The following is a 20,220-nucleotide window of genomic DNA, read 5'->3' as shown; positions in this document are numbered from 1 at the left end:
AGCCGGCCCCCTCTGACGTCACTTCCTGTCCCGCCCCGGGGGCGGGACCTGGGTACGGTGGCCGGGCGGGACCGGGATTGGGACTGGGAGCGGAGCCGGGCGGAGGTGAGCGGTGGGCACCGAGCGCTGCCCGGGGCGGGCGGGGATGCGTTCCGGGGCACCCCGGTACCGGGCAGGGCGGTGCTGACAGCAGGGAGGGCTCCCAGTGCCGGGCGGGACGTGGCGCGGCGGGGGATCCCGGGACCGGGCACGGTGGCCCTAGGGGATGCCGGTCATGGGAAGGATGGTCCTTGGTGTCCCGGGACAGCCGGTGGTTACCGGGCAGGACAGACCCCCGGTACCGGGCGGGACGGTCCTTGGAGCAGGACGGGATCCCGGTACCGAGCAGGATGGTGATGGCGCCGTGGGCTATCCCGGTACCGTGGCGTTCTAGGGGATGCCGGTACCGGGCAGGACGGACCTTGGTGAGACGCGGGACTGCCGGTACCGGGCAGAGCGGAGACGCGGCACCGGGCGGGAAGGGGCGTAGAACCCCCGGTACCGGGCGGGACGGTCCTTGGCGGTGTCTCTGCCTGTCCCGGTGTCCCCGGAGCGCTGGGAAGGGGTGGCAGTGCCGGTGTCCCCGCGGTGCCGGTGTGTCCCTCCCTGTCCCCCTATTCCGCTGTCCCCTATCCCCCTGTCCCTGTGCTGACGCTCTCTTTGTCTCCCTGTCCCGCTGTCCCCGTGGTCCTGGTGTGTCCCCCTGTCCCTCTGTCCCGCTGTCCCGGCACTGACCCCCTGTCTGTCCCCACAGGTGCTGATGTCCCCTCTGTCCCGCTATCCCCTGTCCCAATGCTGGTGCTCTCTCTGCCCCTGCTGTCCCCCTGTCCCCATGCTGACCCTCTCTCTGTCCCCCTGTCCCCCTTTCCCCCTGTCCCAGTGTCCCTCTGTCCCAGCACTGATGCTCTCTCTGTCTTTCTGTCCCCTGTCCCTTCACTGACCCTCCTCTGTCCCCACAGCCATGGAGGTGCCGATGTCCCCGCTGTCCCCTGTCCCACTGTCCCACTGTCCCCCTGTCCTGGCACTGACCCCCTGTCTGTCCCCACAGCCATGGAGGTGCCAATGTCCCCTCATCCTGCTGTCCCCTGTCCCTTCACTGACCCCCTCTGTCCCCACAGCCATGGAGGTGCCAATGTCCCCTCATCCTGCTGTCCCCTGTCCCTTCACTGACCCCCTCTGTCCCCACAGCCATGGAGGTGCCGATGTCCCCTCATCCCGCTGTCCCTGTCCCTTCACTGACCCCTCTCTGTCCCCCTGTCCCCTGTCCCTTCACTGACCCCTCTCTGTCCCCCCAGCCATGGAGGTCCAGTCCTACTACACCAAGCTGCTGGGGGAGCTGAACGAGCAGCGCAAGCGCGACTTCTTCTGCGACTGCAGCATCATCGTGGAGGGCAGGATCTTCAAAGCCCACAAGAACATCCTGTTCGCCAACAGCGGCTACTTCCGAGCGCTGCTCATCCACTACATCCAGGACAGCGGGCGCCACAGCACGGCCTCGCTGGACATCGTCACCTCCGAGGCTTTCTCCGTCATCCTGGACTTCCTCTACTCGGGCAAGCTGGATCTGTGCGGCGACAACGTCATCGAGGTGATGTCGGCGGCCAGCTACCTGCAGATGACCGACGTGGTCAACTTCTGCAAGAGCTACATCAGGTCCTCGCTGGACATCTGCAGGAAGATGGAGAGGGAGGCCGTGGTGTTCTACCAGGCTGACAGCGGCAGCTCGGCCAGGGAGGGCCCCTCTGCTGGCTCCAAGGGTGCTGTCCCCGTGTCCTCCGTGCAGGAGAAGGTTCTGGAATGCCAGAGGGACCCTCCCTGCGGGGAGTGCAGTGGCTGTCACCCCTTGGAGGTGGTGGCCAGGGACCCTCAGAGCAGCGTTTCCCCCGATGGCTGCAGGAGGGTGGAGCCCAAGGTGGAGTTTGAGGCCGAGCCGGCGGCGGCGGCGGCGCTGGAGCCCATGGAAGAGGGGCAGCCCCTGGAGCTGGCCTGCAATAACCTGCACATGAAGCAGTTCCTGGAGGCTCTGCTGCGCAACAGCTCGGCCCCGAGGAAGGAGGACGTGGTGCATCACTTGGTGCGGGGATTTGAGGCTAGGGCTGAGGAGGCTGGAGTGCCCGTGAGCTCCATGGTGGACATTCACAGCGACTGGTATGGTGAGGACACAGGTGAGAGGACTCAGGGCTGCAGGGCAGGAAGGAACAGCTTTGTTGGGCTCCTTTTGTTATTCCTGTCCAAGGATATTTTGCTGAATTTTTGGCACGCTGAAATAAACTCTTGTTGTGCACTTTGAAAGCAGCTGTACTTGTTTGTTTGGTGCAGCCCGTGGCAGGTGAGTATTGCTGACAGCTCTCTGTTCAGATCACCCCACATTCCACTTGGGGTGATTCTTCTTTCATGAGCAAACTCACTGGGACCTCGTTGAATGTTTTTAAAAAAGATTTTTCCCTCCTGATGGTCACAGAGCAATCCAACAGGAGAGATCTGCTGCAGGACCTGCTGTTCCCATCCCATCCCAGCTCCTGCCACTGCTGCTCTATTTGCAACTTCAGAGGGCAGGAATCAGCTTTATCCAACACTGAGGGAATCCTGTGAGTCCTTTAGGAGCACTGAAAGCTTTCAATTCTGTGGTATGGCATAAAAATGAGGCTTTTTTCACTTTCCAGCTGCCGCAGCACCAGCTGGGATATCTCAGGAATATTTCTGGCAGCACTCTCAGGAAAACCATGCCCATGTGCATTTCTCCTGATGTGGACAATAAAGATTTGGGCATTTTATCTGGTTTTTCATGAGTGCCTTGTCCAAACAGCTTTGTGAGGACAGGAGGTGGCTCTGCCACACTGTGAGTGCCACAGGTGCTGAGGATGTGACAAATGCCACAGGGCTGGCACTGACTGTAGCCAGCAAATTTATTTTCCTGTCATCTGCAGCTCAAGCTGCCTGTGTGACTTTAAAGCCAATAAAAAGTGACAAATCCTCTCAAGCAGGGCACTGATGAAATCACAACTGCAGGTTTACTCCCAGAGCAGGGCTGTCACCACTCACGCTGGTGCTTTTTGATGTGTGCCAAGGCAAGAACATCCAACACACAAATTTCACTTCTCTTTCTCCTCTCTCAACATCTCCAGGCTGTTCATGAGTCATTAAAAGGGAAATGCTCCCAGAGTTTGATAGGGAACATCAGGAGTCCTGGCAGTGTAGCAGAAATGTTAGTGAGAGATGGGGTTTGAGTAGGAGTGAGGGAAAAGAAACCAAACCTTCCTTTCCTTCTGTTTCTGTGCTAAAACAGGACCTTGGAGCAGTGAGGAGAGTGGGAGTTTCTCAGCTTTCAGTGCTGCTGCTGCCTCAGCTTCTTCACAAGGCTCCAGAAATGAGAAACACAAACTCCTGGTAAAAGAATGGTGCACTCAGGTTAAGAGATGAGATAAATTTCACTTTTTTTCAAGTTTCTACCTCTGTTCCAGTCATCCTTCACAGCAGAAGGAGGGAGAACTGGCACCTGTAGAGCACTGGAAGCAAGGCAGGACTAAGAACTGGGTTTAAATGAAGCTCTGAATGCCCAGCAGGGATCTGCAATCCCTTGGGAAGCTCCAAGACTCTCACTCACATCATTAATACCAGACACACCTTTTTTGATAGTGGGTTGGATAAACCTTAATGCAAAGGATGCTCTGCAGCCTCACCTGCTTGAGACACAAAATATTTCCCTGAATCAGGGCCTGGAACAGGGAAAATCAATCCTTTGGCATCACATCTCCACTTTTCTGCTGGAAGGGAAGCTGGTGCTGAAAAACTTGGCAATGCCCACCTTTCTGTAAAATGGGATCTTCAAATTCAATTCTGTTCTTGCACCTGACTCCATAAATTGTGTATTGCTTGTGGTTTGGTTTTTGGAACGGTAAAATATTGTCAGGAAATATATTGGAGTCCTTTCCCTCATTATTCCCAACAGGAAGGGAGTAGAAACAGAGTCATATTTTCATATATAAATATGAAAGCACGTGGCCAAAATGTGCTATTTCTGCCTGCAGTTTGTGTTAAAGGCTTTAGTTTCTGATGCTAATGATTTAATCATTTTTAAGAAAAGGAATAGCCAAAATGTGCTATTTCTGCCTGCAGGTTTGTGTTTAAGCTTTTAGTTTCTGATGCTAATGATTTAATAATTTTTAAAGAAAAGAATAGCCAAAATGTGCTATTTCTGCCTGCAGTTTGTGTTTTAAGGTTTTTGTTTCTGATGCTAATAGTTTAATAATTTTTAAAGAAAGGAATAGCCAAAATGTGCTATTTCTGCCTGCAGTTTGTGTTTAAGGTTTTGGTTTCTGATGCTAACAGTTTAATAATTTTAAAAAAAGGAAGTGGCTGAGATGGAGCAGAGACCCCACTTGACTAGAAGCAGATTATTGGTATTAACTAAAAGGCTCCCTAAAATAAAATGAATGTTTTGCTGTGTTGAACACCAGACAGGCTGCTTTTCCAGGGCACTGCAGCTGCATGAATTCTGCAGTGGCACGGCCGAGGAACCCCCAGGTGAGGGAAGATGCAGCTCCCACCCGAGCCGTGCAGCGAGCAGCACCAGGAGCCCTGGCAGCAGCTCAGAGGGTGCCCGAGCTCACAGGCTGTGTTCTGTCCCCAAGGTGACGTGCTGGTGGTGCCCATCAAGCTGCACAAGTGCCCGTTCTGCCCCTACACGGCCAAGCAGAAGGGGATCCTGAAGCGGCACATCCGCTCGCACACCGGGGAGCGGCCGTACCCCTGCGAGACCTGCGGCAAGCGCTTCACCCGCCAGGAGCACCTGCGCAGCCACGCGCTCAGCGTGAGTCACCCGCACCCTGCTCACCTGCAGGGTCACGGGGGGTCGCAGGGGGTCACAGCGGGTCACAGGGGGTCGCAGGCTCTGCAGGCTGCCTCGGGTTTTAGGTTTTCAGGGTCTTTAGTGGGTGGGTCTGGGGTTGGTGTTAGGGGATGGTTGTTGGAATTGCAGGGTGACCCCAAATCAAGTGATTGGCATCTGGCTGCAAGGCTTTGGAATGCTGAACACTGGCCTTATTAAAACTATATTATATGACATTACAGCTATATTAAAGAGAGATACTATACTAGACTAGACTATGCTAAGCTACGCTATAGACTATACCATTCTATTCTATTGTATATTACACTATAAACTATACCATTCTATACTATACTATGCTATACTATACTATACTATACTCTATTATACTATTACTATTACTATTACTATTACTATTACTATACCATACTATTTTATACTATACCATACTATAGTACTCTATCACTATTCTATTACTATACTATTACTATACTATACTACACTATACTATACTATACTATTCTATACTGTTCTATTCTATACCATACCATACTATTACTATACTATTTTACACTATATTATACTGTACTATTCTATACTAGGCTACACTATACTACACTGCACTACACTATATACTATAGCATTCTATTCTATACTATTCTATGCTATAGTACACTATGCTATGCTGTTTTATATTATTCTATTCTATTCTATTCTATTCTACACTATATACCATACTATTCTATACTATAGTACACTATGCTATATTATTCTATATTATACTATACTACACTATACTATACCATTATTGTTACTATTACTATTACTATACTATACTATTTTATACTATACCATACTATAGTACTCTATCACTATTCTATTACTATACTATACTATACTATACTATACTATTCTATACTATTCTATTCTATTCTATTCTATACCATACTATTACTATACTATTTTATACTATACTATAGTGTACTGTACTATACTATACTATACTATACTATACACTATATTATACTATTTTATACTATGCTATTACTATGCTATTACTATTTTATACTATGCTATTACTATGCTATTACTATTTTATACTATACTATTCTGTTCTATACCATATTGTACCATACTATTCTGTTCTATACTATAATATAGAATATATACTATATATATATACACACACTATATATATATACACTATATACTATATACTATATATATATATAGTATATAGTATATATATTATATATATAGTATATAGTATATATACTATATATATAGTATATAGAATATATATATATACACACACACACACACTATATAAAGTATAGTATACTATTCTATACTATGCTACACTATACCATACTACACTATGCCAGATACTATTCTATACTACACTATATCATACTTACTACAGAAAAACTCGTGGCTGTCTGCTGACAGTCAGGACACAGCTCTGAGTGACTGGCCAAGGAAACAAAACAATCCTCAGCAGAATGCAATTACCAAATTCCTTCAGGTAAATAATCTTCCAGCACATTCCACATGTGCACAAACACAGGAGCAGCAAATGAGATAAGAATTGATTGGATCGTTCTTTTCTCTGCTTCTCTCTGTTCAGAGGGCCTGTGGATACCACAGATGGTGAGCTCTCTGCACAGAGTAGGAGACAAAACAATTCCTGCTCCAGCTGGGGACCAAGGACAAATGATCCAAATCTCAGCCCAAGAGCACAAACAACATGGGCTGAAGAAGGATGGAGCTGTAATTGAATAATTAACTTGAATATGCAAATAGACCAGAACTTATAAAAATGTGAGATCTCATGACCAAGCTCTCTTTTGCTTCCATCCTGGAGCATCCAGGCAGAGCCAGGACTGTGGCCGAGGTACTGCCAGGGTCTGGCTGTTTCTCTGTTGTGGCAATCTCTCCAAAGCATCAAATTCTCTTTTTCCCCCAAATGTGCTGTTTCCCTGCAGGTCCATCGCTCCAACATCTGCAAGGGCTGCAGGAGGACCTTCACCAACAGCCTGTCCCTGGGGCATTTTTTCTTCCCAATCTGTTAGGTTCGATTTTGGGAAGGAATTCTGCAGGGTGGTGAAGGTGTGGATTCCCCATTGCTGGAATTGTCCCAAGCCAGGTTGGACAGAGCTTGGAGCAACGTGGAATTGTTGAAGGTGTCCATGGGCTGGACAAGCTCTAAGTCCCTTCCAACCCAAACCATTCCATGATTCCTACACTTGGGTAGCCCAAATCTTTGTGGGCAGAATAATGATGGCGATTCCACTCCCCTTCAGCTGAAGTGTGGCTGTTTCTCTGTTGTGGCAATCTCTCCAAAGCCTCAAATTGCCTTTTTCCCCCAAATTTGCTGTTTCCCTGCAGGTCCATCGCTCCAACAAGCCCATCATCTGCAAGGGCTGCAGGAGGACCTTCACCAACAGCCTGTCGCAGGGGCTGCGGCGCTTCGGGCTCTGTGACAGCTGCACCTGTGTCACCACCACCCACGAGGACTCCCTGCCCATCAACCTCAGCCTGGTGGAAACGGCCTCAGAAGGGCAGGAGAAAGGAGATGCTGACAATGATTGGCCCATCTACGTGGAGTCTGGGGAGGAAAATGACCCAGCTGAGGATGATGATGGCGATGACAAGCAGGAAATCCACAGGACTTTGTCAGACAGAGAGACTTTGATGTAGCAGTGAGAGGAGAGGGGGAGCACTGAGAGGTTCCCTGGCAGTGTCTGTGACAGAAAACTGCACGTTTGCTCAATCAGTGACACTGTGCTGGTTTTTATTATTCTGGGGTTTAATTCAATTGTGAGGAGAATTGGATTTTTTTGATACTTTTAAAGTTTTCAGTGCTGTGCACCAGAAATCTGTGAAGAATCTTCAGTCTGGGGCTCACAGAGGTTGGACTCGAGCAGTTTCTCTGCCTGCTGGTTTTGGGTTTGCAGGTGGAACACCTCTGGGTTGTTTTGGGGACAGGTTCTTTCAAATAATGAGTCCTGGTCCTTAATCCCTGATCTGAAAGGGACGCCACCTTTCCTCTGAAGATGACATAAAATGTGGTTTCCATCTCTTACCTTGGGACTTTTCCAAGCTAATCTGTGATCCTTCTGTCTTAGGACAGTGTTATCTAAATGATGAACCATAAATATTTGCTGAGACTGGGTTTGACCTGGAAACCAGGGCAGAAAAACCAGGATAACAACAAAAAACCCCACAAAAATATGCTGCTGCTGAAAGGATAGACAGGAAGAATCCATCTCTTTCACATAATTAATTGCAATAATTTATAGATCAAGCTTTTCTTTCTGAATTTTTACTGCATCTTCCTCTCCTGAGAGCTCAGGCTGTGGATCTTCAGCTGTGTCTTTAACGTCACTCAGAATTCAGTAGTCTTGGCTTCAATATTAAACACAAAAATGGTGTTTTAGTGGCCAGGACCAAGAGAAAAGCCCAAATTCTTTTCAGCTTTTTACAATAGGAGTCAAAAGCTGTCAGGCAGGTTCCCTGGGAATTCTGACTGTGGCACTTTGAATAACCAGACCCACACCTGGTGCAGCTGAGGAGCAGTGAAATATCTGAGCTATGCTATAAAAGAGCTCTGGGTGCCCTTTTGGAGTAATTTTCTTCATTTTTCCTGTAATTTCTTTTCAAATTCGGGGATCCTCTCATGATTTATGTTTGGTGATTTAATCCAATATTTATTTTCTTAAAAAACCTCCACTGTGGACCTCCTGATTCTTTGCTGGGGCAGCTAAAACTTTACAAAGGAGGTGAGATTTTGTCACCTTTCCAGCAGCAAGTTTTTTAGAGCTATCAAAACTCAGGCTGGGCAGCTTTAGAAGAAAACCCAGCACCACCAGAAAGCCTGTTTGCTTTGGGGTGACCTCCTGTTCCCTGACAAGGGGACAAAACTGAAATATACTGTGAAATAAGACTGTTAATGCTTCTTCACTCTGCTGTTCCCAAGTGTTTCACAAAAAGGCAAATTTGATGAGTCTTTTTGGCTGGAGCAGAATTTTTTTAGACAGATTTGGCTGACAAAGAGTGAGCAGTTCCTCCCACTTGGTGCTGTTTCCTGAGGGGTTTTTGGTGTGAAGATTTTCCCACTTGGCAAACCTAAAAAACCCCAGAGCCTTCTGATTTAACCAGGGTTTGTTCCGCATACCTCGTGCTTTTCTTGTGCACGTTGAAAAAGAACAATTCAGCTTCTCCCTCTGCTTCACCTAGCAGTGAAACTGCCCCATTATCATGTCAGATTTATTTGTGAGAGGTGATTCTGCTCTCACAAGTGCACCTAAGGGTTCCTTGCCACACCAGGTCGGATGAGGAAAGAAGAAATAAAGTTGTTTTTAAAGAATTCACTTTATTGGTGGCTGCTGCAGAGAGCAGAAGGTGAAGAGACTTTTTCTGGAGTGGTCTGCTCCAAGTTCTTGATGATGTGCTGGGTTTATTTTCTGTCCCTTAATTTGGGTGAGTTTCAGTCATCCCTGTTCCAGGTCAGCTGGAAATTGGAGTTTGTATGAGCTGGAGCACAGGACAAGACCTTTACAGAATTCCCTGCTCCAGAGCCCCTGGTTTAATCACTCTGAATTAAGGGACAGCTCATGGAGGTGCCACTTCTGGATCTCCTCTGAAATCCTGCTGTGCTTTTGGCTCCTTGGAGCTCTTGAGCAAAATGTGGGGCTTGTAAATCTTGCTGGAATGTTTGGAAAAGCACCTTCCAGCCTCCCAGGCCTTGTCTTTTGGACTGCTGGGTTTTTGCTGAGTCCACTCAAAACCACAGGGTGATAAAGGAGGGACTTTCTGCCTTGAGAGCCATGGATAAATCTGATTTTTTTTGGGAGACTCGCTGATGGAAATGGGGCAGGAATGTAAATAGGGATCAAATGAATATTGAGAATCATGAAGATTCCACCTCGTTATAAATATTGGTAGAAGCCACAAGAGCTGGAGTATCAGCTCAGGTCTTGTAAATCTTGCTGGAATGTTTGGAAAAGCACCTTCCAGCCTCCCAGGGCTTGTCTTTTGGACTGCTGGGTTTTTGGTGAGTCCACCCAAAACCACCAGGTGATACAGGTGATAAAGGAGGGACTTTCTGCCTTGAGAGCCATGGATAAATCTGATTTTTTGGGGGAAACTCGCTGATGGAAGTGGGGCAGGAATGTAAATAGGGATCAAATGAATATTGAGAATCATGAAGATTCCACCTCGTTGTAAATACTGGTAGAAGCTACAAGAGCTGGAGCATCAGCTGAGCTGCTTCTGGCTCGTGCTCCACCAGGTTGGGAAGCTCCTGGTGTGGCTGAACTCTGCTCACTGAGCCTGTGGAGACCTTGGAGCAGGGAAAATGAACCCTTTGGGAGCTGCAGGAGTGGCTGCAGAGACTTTTCCCTTCACCCTTAGAGATTGTCCTCGTGTGTTCGTGCCTAGAGAATGGAGCTGTCGGGGCCGGGTGGGCGGGGGGAGGATTTTCCACAGGGATATTTCCACCAGACTCGGTGGTTCCTGTTCAATTTTTGTCATTTTGTGCTGCTTTGTTTTGTTTTCTGTGGAGTCTTTTCAGCCTTTGGGTGTAGAAGAGGATGGAGTTTATTCATCCACATGCTTGTGACCGGGGTGTTCATGTAAATCCGTTTGCTTGTGCTTTCCCACTTCGTTTTCTGGATGTTTTTTCCTGAAATCTTCCATTTGTAGATCCAGCCTCTACAAGCTTTGAGAAAATGATGTTGGCTGTTTATAAAAAAACCTTCCTGTGGTGCTTGATGAAGAATCAAAAATCATCTTTTTAGGGGAGTCATTTCTAATAGAATCTCTTTCTCAAAGGTTTTTAAAGGCCGTGAAGATGACATATCTTAAAACTTAGCTGGTTGTACTTGACTTTGTTTAGGAATACACATTTTCATGTATTTTTGCACAGAAATGCACTGTATTTCACTGAAGGAATACATGCTGCACTGGTGTTTGTAGTGCATTTAACCTCTTGGTGCAAAGCCCTTGTAAATCTTCCAGATGTGGTCGTTGAATTTCCTGATGTTTTGTAAGACAGTTTCATAACCCAAGTCCTTTAGTCCAGTAATGATGACAAATTCTTATAAACTGACCCTTATTTGTGGAAGTGACTGAACTATATTTGTGGATCTTGGAGCATTCTGGAGTTTTTTGATTGTCTAGAAAATAAAACTCTCTGAGAGGGTTGCTTTGATTTTTTTTACCCTTCAAATGTTGACTGAGTAAACCTGAGAGTGTCTAGATTGAGGCTCACGTTTCAATTTCTGGCATTAAAATGAAATATTTAATATTTCCATTTCATTGATTTGGTTTAAAAATCAACATATCAATTTTTGGGGACAGCTAGATTGCAAGAAAAATCAGATTTTCGAAGGGAAGGACTAAAAGGATTCTGTTCACTTAAACCCCAGCCAAGTGAGATTTTTAGAAAATATTTTATTTTATTAATTTTTTAAACAGTCTTTGTAGTTTTATGTTAATTCAACTTTTGAAACTTCTCATTTTTCAAGCTGGGAAGCAGACACTGATCCCAGCTAGGAGGAGATGCATGTGGGGAGGACAACATCCCAAATATCCTTTCCAGAAAATTTTAAATTATATTGAATATTTGACAAAAAAATCTCACTGCAAGTAGACAATTTTACCTTTTTTTTTTTTTTTTCCCATGAAAGATGTGAGATGCTGAAGAACTCAGAGGGATGAGGGTGGTGATCTCCACCCTTGGTGAAAAGGATTTTTTGTGGGGGAAGGAGGAGAAAAGCAGGGCTCAGAGAAGTTGGGAATGATTTGGGGAGGAGAATTGTTTGGGTCCAGCCCTAAGCCATCAAGGTGAGCTGAATGCAAGTGTGGGACATTTGGGTGTTCCAGAAACTGGGTAAGATAAGGGCTTAACGAGGGTTTAATTGTTTAATTGATTTGGGGTTCCACCAAATCTCAGGTTTTTCCTAAACTGGGCGTTGCTTCCAGAGGGAAAATTCCTCCCTGGACTGGGGATTTAGGGCAGAATATTCTGATTTCCTGCTCATTTTGAAAAAGGAAGAGATGCCCTGGTAATCCATGGGTTTGTACCCAAGATTTGGATTTGTGCTGGAACACAAAGGTGGAGCTCAAACCTTGAGTGATTCAGCTCTCCTGGTTTGGTCCTTGGCAAAGCTGAGGACAGGAACGATGATACAAATGAACAAAACCCAAATCCAAGCTGGCAGCGATCACATGGAAATTGTAATCTCATTCCTAATTAATTTCTAGGCTTTGAACAGTTCCTTAAGTTGTTTTGGAAGAGGCTCTTGAGTTTTCCTTGGTAAAAAACATCCCTGCATAATTAAAGTTAGAAGATGCACCATCACTGAAGGCTGGGATTCATGAGGAATATTTATTTTGAGGAGAACTGAAATATTTTAATTGGTGCTACTGTTAATTAAACTATTATAATATATTACATGGTACCATTATATATTATTATTGTTAATCCTATTTAGTTACCAAACCCAAAGAGAAATGTGTGCTAATTTTTCTATGAGCAAGAAAAATGTAAATTTTTTAGTGTGAAGAGCAAACTCTTTGCACTCTGGCTGTGAGGAGCAGCTCCTTCACCTCCTTCCCACAGCTGCCAAGCACATTCCCTCTGGATAAACTCCCCAAACAACAGCTCAAGTGGAACTTTCTCAGCTGAAATTAGCTCTAAAATTTAGAAACACGACCTAAAAAAATCCTCTCTGATGTCTGGGATTGTTTGGGATGCATTACTGTGCACAATGGGATGAAATCAGCCCCATGGATGAGAAAAGCAAAGTTTGTTCTGTGGATCCAAAGCACTTGTAGCATCTGTAAAAATTCTAATTAAGCTGCTCCAGATAACACTGAAATTTCCCCCCATATTTTTTAAATTCTCCTGGCAGAAGGAGAACCCTCGAGCTCCGGTTGACATTGACACAAAGCTCACTGACAGGAGTGAGAGCACCACCCAGGCAAGTCAAACACAACAAATACCTCCAGATAATTCCTTTCCAAGGGAAGCTTTCAGCTGATGAAATAATTTGGGCAGAAATGTAGAAAACAATACATAGAATGTTGAGCAACAAAGTGTCCCTGCCCATGGTCTTTAAGGTCCTTTCCAGCCCAAACCATCCTGAGATTCTGTGATTCCATGTTAAATTAAAAAAGCTGCTACTTACTTGGCTTGACAGGCAAAAATAAGCTTTAAAGGAATTAATCCAAATGGTATTAAAACCTGATACTACAAATAAATATTCTGGTTTATATATTAAACAATCTGATAGTTCAGTTGATTGTATTCTTTATTTCTCAGTGGTAAGAGCTGTGAGAAGCTGGGGTGAATTCCAGTTGTTCCATGTTCAAGAATGTTTAATTTAGAATCTCACAGAAGCAGGATGGGTCTCACGAAGATTTTAGGCCTGGGTTTGAAAGGAGAATTTACAAAACTAAGAAAATTTATGAAAAATTGGGAAATAAGAATATGATTACATATACATCTATATATACAAAATATGAATGGATATAAATTGAAGATTAATAAATGTATATAAATTAGTGGGAGAATGGTTCTAATGATTAAAGGAAAGGGTCTTTGGATTGTTATCTTTAGATAAAGACTTAGTCAATTTTGCTACACTTGCAAAGAAAGATAAATTGTTTCAAGGTGGAATGTCTGAAGTTAAAGAAGGGAAGGCCAAAAATGCCACAAAGGGCTGGGTTAAGGAAGAATGGTCTCCATGGGAAAATAAATATTTATGAAAAATAACTAGGGCGTCAAAATCACAGAAAAGACCCTGGTGGTAAGAAGAGGAAGGAGAAAGATACTAAACTTCGAGGGAGAGAAGGTGAGAGGTTCAGGTTTCGCTTTCAGCCATGCTTTCTTCAGAAGATAACAGATCCCAACAGAGAAAAGAAGATGTCACATCTCCTTTGGAGGATGCCGCAAGAGAAAGGAGAAGGATTTGGGTCATCGAGGCCCCTGCTATAGATAAAGGTGTGAAAAGGAGGCATCCAGGGCATCCCATCCCTGCTGCCGGGGCCGGGGCGGGCGCGGGGCTGCGGCTGCGATGGCTGCGTTGCCCCTTTAATTGTGTCCCCAGCCCTCGGGCGTCTCTGTCCAACGCCCACGTCAGCAAATACCTTTTGTTTCTGTGCCGCTCGGGCTCGCAGGGCTGCGGGAGCAGCGGCGCGGCGCCTGCAGGCACGGCGAGCCCCGAGGCGGGGCCGGGGATCCCGCAGCCACCGCCCGCCCGTTCCCCCCGGCTCGGCGGCAGCGCCCGCAGCTCCCCGCCGGTGAGTGGCGGCTCCCGCACGCCGGTAGGCCGGGCAGGGCGCTGGGAGTGGGGCGGAACGGGCCGCCCGGAGCCAGCCGGGCTGTGAGGGGCGGTGAGGAGGGCGCGGGGCTCCGCAGCGGTCACGGGCGCTTCGGTGCCGCCCGGAGCCGCTCGGTGCCGCCCGGAGCCGCTCGGTGCCGGCGCTGCCGCGTCCCCGCCGGGCGCCATTTGCAGCCCCGGGCGCGGACACAAAGGGGCTGCGCGGGGCGGGCGGCGGCAGCGGGGGCGCTGCAGGCGGAGGAGGCTGCGGGCGGCGGGCCGGGAGCGGCACCGGGCGCTGGGCACCGGCAGCGGGGGGGACACACACGGGGGGCTCTGGCGGAGCCGCGGCTCCGTTCCCGCGGGCGGCGCGCCCGGCTCGGGGCGGTCCGTGAGGGCGGAAGGCAGCGCAGCCCGGCCGGGGCTGGCGGGCGCTGCGGTCCCCGAGGTGGGAGCGGGACCGGGCGGCTCCGGCACCGTCGGGCGTCCCGGGGACCGGGTGAGTGACGGCGGCCAGTGCCGGGGGGGCCGGGCGCTGCCCCCGGAGCTGTCGGCAGCGGGGCCCGGGCGGAGCGGGGCGAGGCGGAAGCGCCGGTTCGGGGCTCGGCCGCGGTCGCAGCCGCAGCTGCTCTTGGCTCCTCGTCCTCCCGGCGCTGCCGGAAGGCTGCGCAGCCCCAGCGGGCGGCACGGCTCCAGCCCCGCATCCAGCCCCGCAGCCCGGGCACGGGAATGCTCCCGGCTGGAGCACAGCCGTCCGTGCCAAACAACGCGGGCTTGGCTTTGTCATCCCTCTTGTCCTGTTGGAAAATGAATCCGTGGTTGAGCATATCGTAGTTTACAAATATATTTGTAGATTTAAAGGAATGCTATTATTTGGAATAAATAAGGAAATGGTATTATTATAGCTTTAAAATTGGGTCTGACATATTTGGCTGAGTTACACGGCACTGAAGTCAAGAGTGTAATGATTTTCTTCATTTTTTCAGAGCAACGTTTCATTTCACCTTTTCTGGGATGGAGATTTCTTCTCATCAGTTTCACCTCTTGCAGCAACTAAATGAGCAGCGCAGGCAGGACTTGTTCTGTGACTGCAACATCCTGGTGGAGGGCAAGGTCTTCAAAGCCCATCGCAATGTGCTGTTTGCCAGCAGCGGCTACTTCAAAATGCTCCTTTCGCAGAGCTCGAAGGAGACCAGTCAGTCCACCACAGCCACTTTCCAGGCCTTTTCTCCTGACACCTTCACAGTTATCCTGGATTTTGTGTATTCAGGCAAACTGTCCCTCACTGGTCAGAATGTGATCGAGGTCATGTCAGCCGCCAGCTATCTGCAGATGACCGATGTGATCAGCGTGTGTAAAACCTTCATCAAGTCCTCGCTGGACATCAGCGAGAAGGAGAAGGATCGCTACTTCAGCCTGTCAGACAAAGATGTGAGCTCCAACGGCGTGGAGAGATCCTGTGTGTACAGCGGAGGCTGGAGGGCAGAGAGCAGCCCCCCACACCCCCACTCCAGCCCAGACCCTGGGACTTGCATGATGGGCGGCAACGCTTGGAGCAATTTCAACTATTACCCCAGCTCTCAGAGAAATGCCCAGCAGCAGCAGCAGCAGCTGTCCAAACACGAGCAGCGGCAGGATTCCATCAAGAAATCCCGGCACCTGGGGCTGCAGCAGCCTGCAGACATCCCCCACTATAAATCAAGCAAGCTGGAGGACAGGGCTGCCGAGCCCGCCGGCCACGCCGCGCCGCCCGAGGAGCAGGTTCACATTGACCCCGAGGTGGAAGCTCCTCACGTGGGTTACCAGTTCAGCCAGGGGGCTGAGGTGATGCCCAGGGGCTTGGCTGTGTCCCAGCAGGAGCACGAATCACCTCGCTCCTCCAGTAAATCCAAGTCCTCCAAAGCTGAGGAGCAGTACGGGAGCATGCCCTCCATCCTGGGAGTCATGGGCAACTGGGCTGAAGGTGAGTGGGGTGGAGACACCTGAGAATCCTCTCTTCTGGCTCTGAGAAAATAGGTCTTGCTCAATAGGAAAGCACAGCTGCCAAATAACCAGATGTATTGTCCAGAAATGTGTGTTTGGAAAGTTGAACTCATGATCTTGAAATAATTTTGAGTTCTTGAAGTAGCTGGGGTATTAAATTTAAAGATAAATATAAGTTGGGATGTTTTTAAGCTCATTTTCATGAAATCACAGAATGGTTTGGTTTCAAAGGACCTTAAAGCTGATTTTGCTCCACTCCCTGCCATGGGCAGGGACACCTCCCACTGTCCCAGGTTGCTCCAAGCCCTGTCCAGGCTGGCTTTACCAGGTCTGTGTTAATACAGCCAATGGTCCTCTCCTCCTTTGTTGCACTCCTGTGTGATCTACAGGCACACACAAAACCTTTGTGCCCCAAACAACCCATGAACATTATTTCAATAAAAGCGATGCGCTATTCTTCTCATAACACACTTTGTCCTACAGCATTACGTGACGTGATTTTGATAAAAATGACTTGATGATTTTTTTTTTAAAATTCCATTATTTTCTGACAGATGACCTGGCCAGGATGAGGTTCAAGTGTCCATTCTGCAGCCACGTGGTGAAGAGAAAAGCTGACCTGAAGCGTCACCTCCGCTGCCACACGGGAGAGCGGCCGTACCCCTGCGAGGCCTGTGGCAAGAGATTCAGCAGGCTGGATCACCTCAGCAGCCATTTCCGAACTGTGAGTATTTTTAGCAGCTGCATGATTTATTTAACGTGTAAATCTAGCTAATTAAACACAGTGTGAGTGTATCTGGTTGATCTAATGACTCCCGTAAAGAAGAGGGGAATAGAGAATTCATTTGGTTTGGTTGCAGTGGAATTGAAGGATAATTTGCAGCAAAGGGGAGGAATTTGTTGGCTAATTGATGGCTTGCAGAGGTTCTGCTCTCTGCAGCCTGTGAGAGCTCCAGTGGGCAATTACTGTGCTGGGCTGGTGCAGTTCAGTGTTTGATGTCTCTCAAATTGAGGCAATGCTGTGTGTGGTGTTTTCTGAGTCCCCCCAAGTAGGGAGGAAATGGTGAATCTGACTCCATGTTCTTAGAAGGCTCATTTATTATTATATTATATTATATTATATTATATTATATTATATTATATTATATTATATTATACTATACTAAAGAATAGAGAGAGGATACAGACAGAAGGCATAACAAGATAATGATGAAAAATTTAAGACTCTCTCCTCAGAGTTTGACACAGCTGGACAGTAATTGGTCATTAAGTTAAAACAATTCACATGAAACCAATCAAACAATGTCCAAACCACATTCCAAAGCAGCAAAACACAGGAGAAGCAATCAGATAATTATTGTTTTCATTTTTCTCTGAGGCTTCTCAGCTTCCCAGGAGAAGAAATCCTGGTGAAGGGATTTTTCAGGAAATGTGACAGTGACAGTCTGTCCCTATAGAGTGTAACACGGTGTAAAGCACCAAGACTCCATCAGAAAGGTGCATAACAGAGATTTATTATAGCAACATGTTGCCTTTATAGTTTTTCAAGATATTTACATTTACTTAACAGACACATTCACTGCCCATTGGTCATAAGAAAGAAACAAAACTCTCAATAGGTGAACAAGGAATCACGTCATATCTTTTAACTTTCTCTCTTCCATCACCTTGTCATGGGGATAGCTTTGGTGTCTTCCTTGAGAGAGATATGGGGCTTTCCTTATCTTCAGGAAGCCTTTGCTGGCTCACAAAAACAGCACAAAATGCCTTTCCTACAGCAGTCATCTCCCACAAACCCCATTTGTGGATGCTTAGCAACTCCATCCTGCGAGATGGAGCTTTCCCCCTAACAGGGGCTGCTCCTCAGGTTTCTCTCTGCCAGAGAAGCTTTAAGGTGATGGTGAAGGAAAGGAGTCAGTTCTGATGGAGTTTTGATCCAGAGCTTTATTCTGGCCCACAGAACAAAGCAACAGCTCCAACAGAACTTCCCAAACCCTGTGGTTGCTGTTCCTTTGAACCCTGGTGTGACCGTGTTCACAGGGGTCTGAGGATGTGGGAAGAGATGAGGATCTGACTCCATGTTTCAGAAGGCTGATTTATTATTTTATGATATATATTATATTAAAACTATACTAAAATAATAGAAGAAAGGATTTCATCAGAAGGCTGGCTAAGAATGGAAAAAGAAGGAATGATAACAAAGGTTTGTGTCTCAGAGAGTCTGAGCCAGCTGACTGTGATTGGCCATTAATTAGAAACAACTCTGAGACCAATCCCAGATTTACCTGTTGCATTCCACAGCAGCAGATAACCATTGTTTATATTTTGTTCCTGAGGCTTCTCAGCTTCTCAGGAGGAAAAATCCTAAGAAAAGGATTTTTCAGAAAAGATATCTGTGACACCCTGGGGGAGAGGAGGAGGGAAGGGATAGGAAGCCACCAAGCAGGTACAGGAGAGGAGGTCTCAAGGGACAAACATGGTCCAATGCCCACCAGGGGTAGAGGGCATCCTTTGAACCTGCCAATCACTCGAGCACCTTTTGGAATGCCAGGATTGACAGGCAGTGCTCAGCAAGGGGCAAGGGAGAGGGGAAAAGAGAGGTGATTTATGGGAGGAACCAGCTTTCTGAGGTAAATCTTGACCTCACAACCCAGCTCCATCCCTTGTGCCTCCCCCAGATCCACCAGGCGTGCAAGCCCATCTGCAGGAAGTGCAAGCGGCACGTGACGGAGCTGACGGGCCAGGTGGTGCAGGAGGGCACGCGGCGCTACAGACTGTGCAACGAGTGCCTGGCAGAGGCTGGCATCGACAGCATCCGCATTGACTTGGAGGCTGAGGCGCCCCTGGAGTTCCCCCAGGACGGGGACAAGGACTCCAGGTGGCACTACGGAGAGGACAACAGGTCTGACGTGGAAATCGTCGAGGACGGCTCCAACGACTTGGTCATCCAGCAGGTGGATGACAGCGAGGATGAGGCGGAGGAGAAGGAAGTGAAACCAAACATTAGGTAGTTGGAAGAGAAGGATTGGGAATTCTGTGGAAGAGGGAGGATGTACTGTGAGCAAATGCCCTCTGCCAGCTGATCCTACAGAGACACGTGGTTGAACAGGTCCAGACTTGCATGTATTTATGGACACGTCATTGAGGCCATGCTGGTTTGTTAGCAGAACCCCCATGTGTTGTTTGGTTAGAAAATCCATCCTGAAATTATGGATAAACAAGGAAACTGCAGTATTATCTGGATAATTTTTATAGCAGAACCCCCATGTGTTGTTTGGTTAGAAAATCCATCCTGAAATTATGGATAAACAAGGAAACTGCAGTATTATCTGGATAATCTTTATAGCAGAAGCCCCGTGCATTTTTTGGTTAGAAAATCCATCCTGAAATTATGGCTAAACAAGGAAACTGCAGTATTGGTGGATAATTTTTATAGCAGAACCCTCATGCATTTTTTGGTTAAAAAAATTCATCCTGAAATTCTGGATAAACAATGAAACTGCAGAATTAGTGGATAATTTTTATAGCAGAACCCCCATGCATTTTTTGGTTAAAAAGATCCATCCTGAAATTATGGCTAAACAAGGAAACTGCTGTATTACATGGATAATTTTTATAGCAGAACCCCTATGTGTTGTTTGGTTAGAAAATCCATCCTGAAATTGTGGATAAACAAGCAAACTGCAGAATTACATGGATAATTTTTATAGCAGAACCCCCATGTGTTTGGTTAAAAAGATTCATCCTGAAATTCTGGCTAAACAAGGAAACTGCAGTATTGGTGGATAATTTTTATAGCAGAACCCCCATGCATTTTTTGGTTAGAAAATCCATCCTGAAATTATGGCTAAACAAGGAAACTGCATTATTATCTGGATAACTTTTATAGCAAAACCCCCATGTTTTGTTTGGTCAAAAAGATCCATCCTGAAATTATGGATGAACAAGGAAACTGCAGAATTACATGGATAATTTTTATAGCAGGCAATGGGGCACATCTCAAAGCCTCTTGCAAGGAGGTTTAAATACTTTTTAAAAAGT

General features: G+C 47.2%; 2 protein-coding genes across 3 annotated transcripts; both read left to right on the top strand.

Moving 5' to 3' along the window:
• Nucleotides 1-53: 53 nt before the first annotated feature.
• Nucleotides 54-9,473, top strand: ZBTB8B (zinc finger and BTB domain containing 8B). Its single transcript, XM_054292223.1, has 4 exons — nt 54-105; nt 1,335-2,204; nt 4,671-4,849; nt 7,256-9,473. Exons 2-4 carry the CDS (start codon nt 1,337-1,339, stop codon nt 7,565-7,567), a joined length of 1,359 nt encoding a protein of 452 aa, XP_054148198.1. The 5' UTR covers nt 54-105; nt 1,335-1,336; the 3' UTR covers nt 7,568-9,473.
• A 4,639-nt stretch (nt 9,474-14,112) lies between these two features.
• LOC128947839 (zinc finger and BTB domain-containing protein 8A-like) lies at nt 14,113-19,585 on the top strand. Of its 2 annotated transcripts, none has more exons than XM_054292325.1 (4): nt 14,113-14,176; nt 15,183-16,159; nt 16,734-16,903; nt 18,858-19,585. In XM_054292325.1, exons 2-4 carry the CDS (start codon nt 15,211-15,213, stop codon nt 19,188-19,190), a joined length of 1,452 nt encoding a protein of 483 aa, XP_054148300.1. In that variant the 5' UTR covers nt 14,113-14,176; nt 15,183-15,210; the 3' UTR covers nt 19,191-19,585. The 2 variants fall into 2 exon arrangements, with proteins under 2 accessions (XP_054148300.1, XP_054148299.1); XM_054292324.1 differs by having other exon boundaries at nt 14,133-14,200.
• The last annotated feature ends 635 nt before the right edge of the window (nt 19,586-20,220 follow it).

This window comes from Melozone crissalis, unplaced genomic scaffold (assembly GCF_028551555.1).
Source record: "Melozone crissalis strain CALT ecotype California unplaced genomic scaffold, PUWL_Pcris_2 ptg000108l_1, whole genome shotgun sequence".
Lineage (NCBI taxonomy): Eukaryota > Metazoa > Chordata > Aves > Passeriformes > Passerellidae > Melozone > Melozone crissalis.
Note: the sequence above shows the minus strand (reverse complement) of the source record. Positions and strands in the feature narration are given on the sequence as shown.

Coding starts and splice junctions, on each gene's coding strand:
- ZBTB8B (XM_054292223.1), top strand. CDS start 1,337: ATGGAGGTCCAGTCCTACTACACCAAGCTGCTGGGGGAGCTGAACGAG. Junction 2,205..4,670: donor CTGGTATGGTGAGGACACAG/GTGAGAGGACTC, acceptor TCTGTCCCCAAG/GTGACGTGCTGGTGGTGCCC. Junction 4,850..7,255: donor TGCGCAGCCACGCGCTCAGC/GTGAGTCACCCG, acceptor GTTTCCCTGCAG/GTCCATCGCTCCAACAAGCC.
- LOC128947839 (XM_054292325.1), top strand. CDS start 15,211: ATGGAGATTTCTTCTCATCAGTTTCACCTCTTGCAGCAACTAAATGAG. Junction 16,160..16,733: donor CATGGGCAACTGGGCTGAAG/GTGAGTGGGGTG, acceptor ATTTTCTGACAG/ATGACCTGGCCAGGATGAGG. Junction 16,904..18,857: donor TCAGCAGCCATTTCCGAACT/GTGAGTATTTTT, acceptor TGCCTCCCCCAG/ATCCACCAGGCGTGCAAGCC.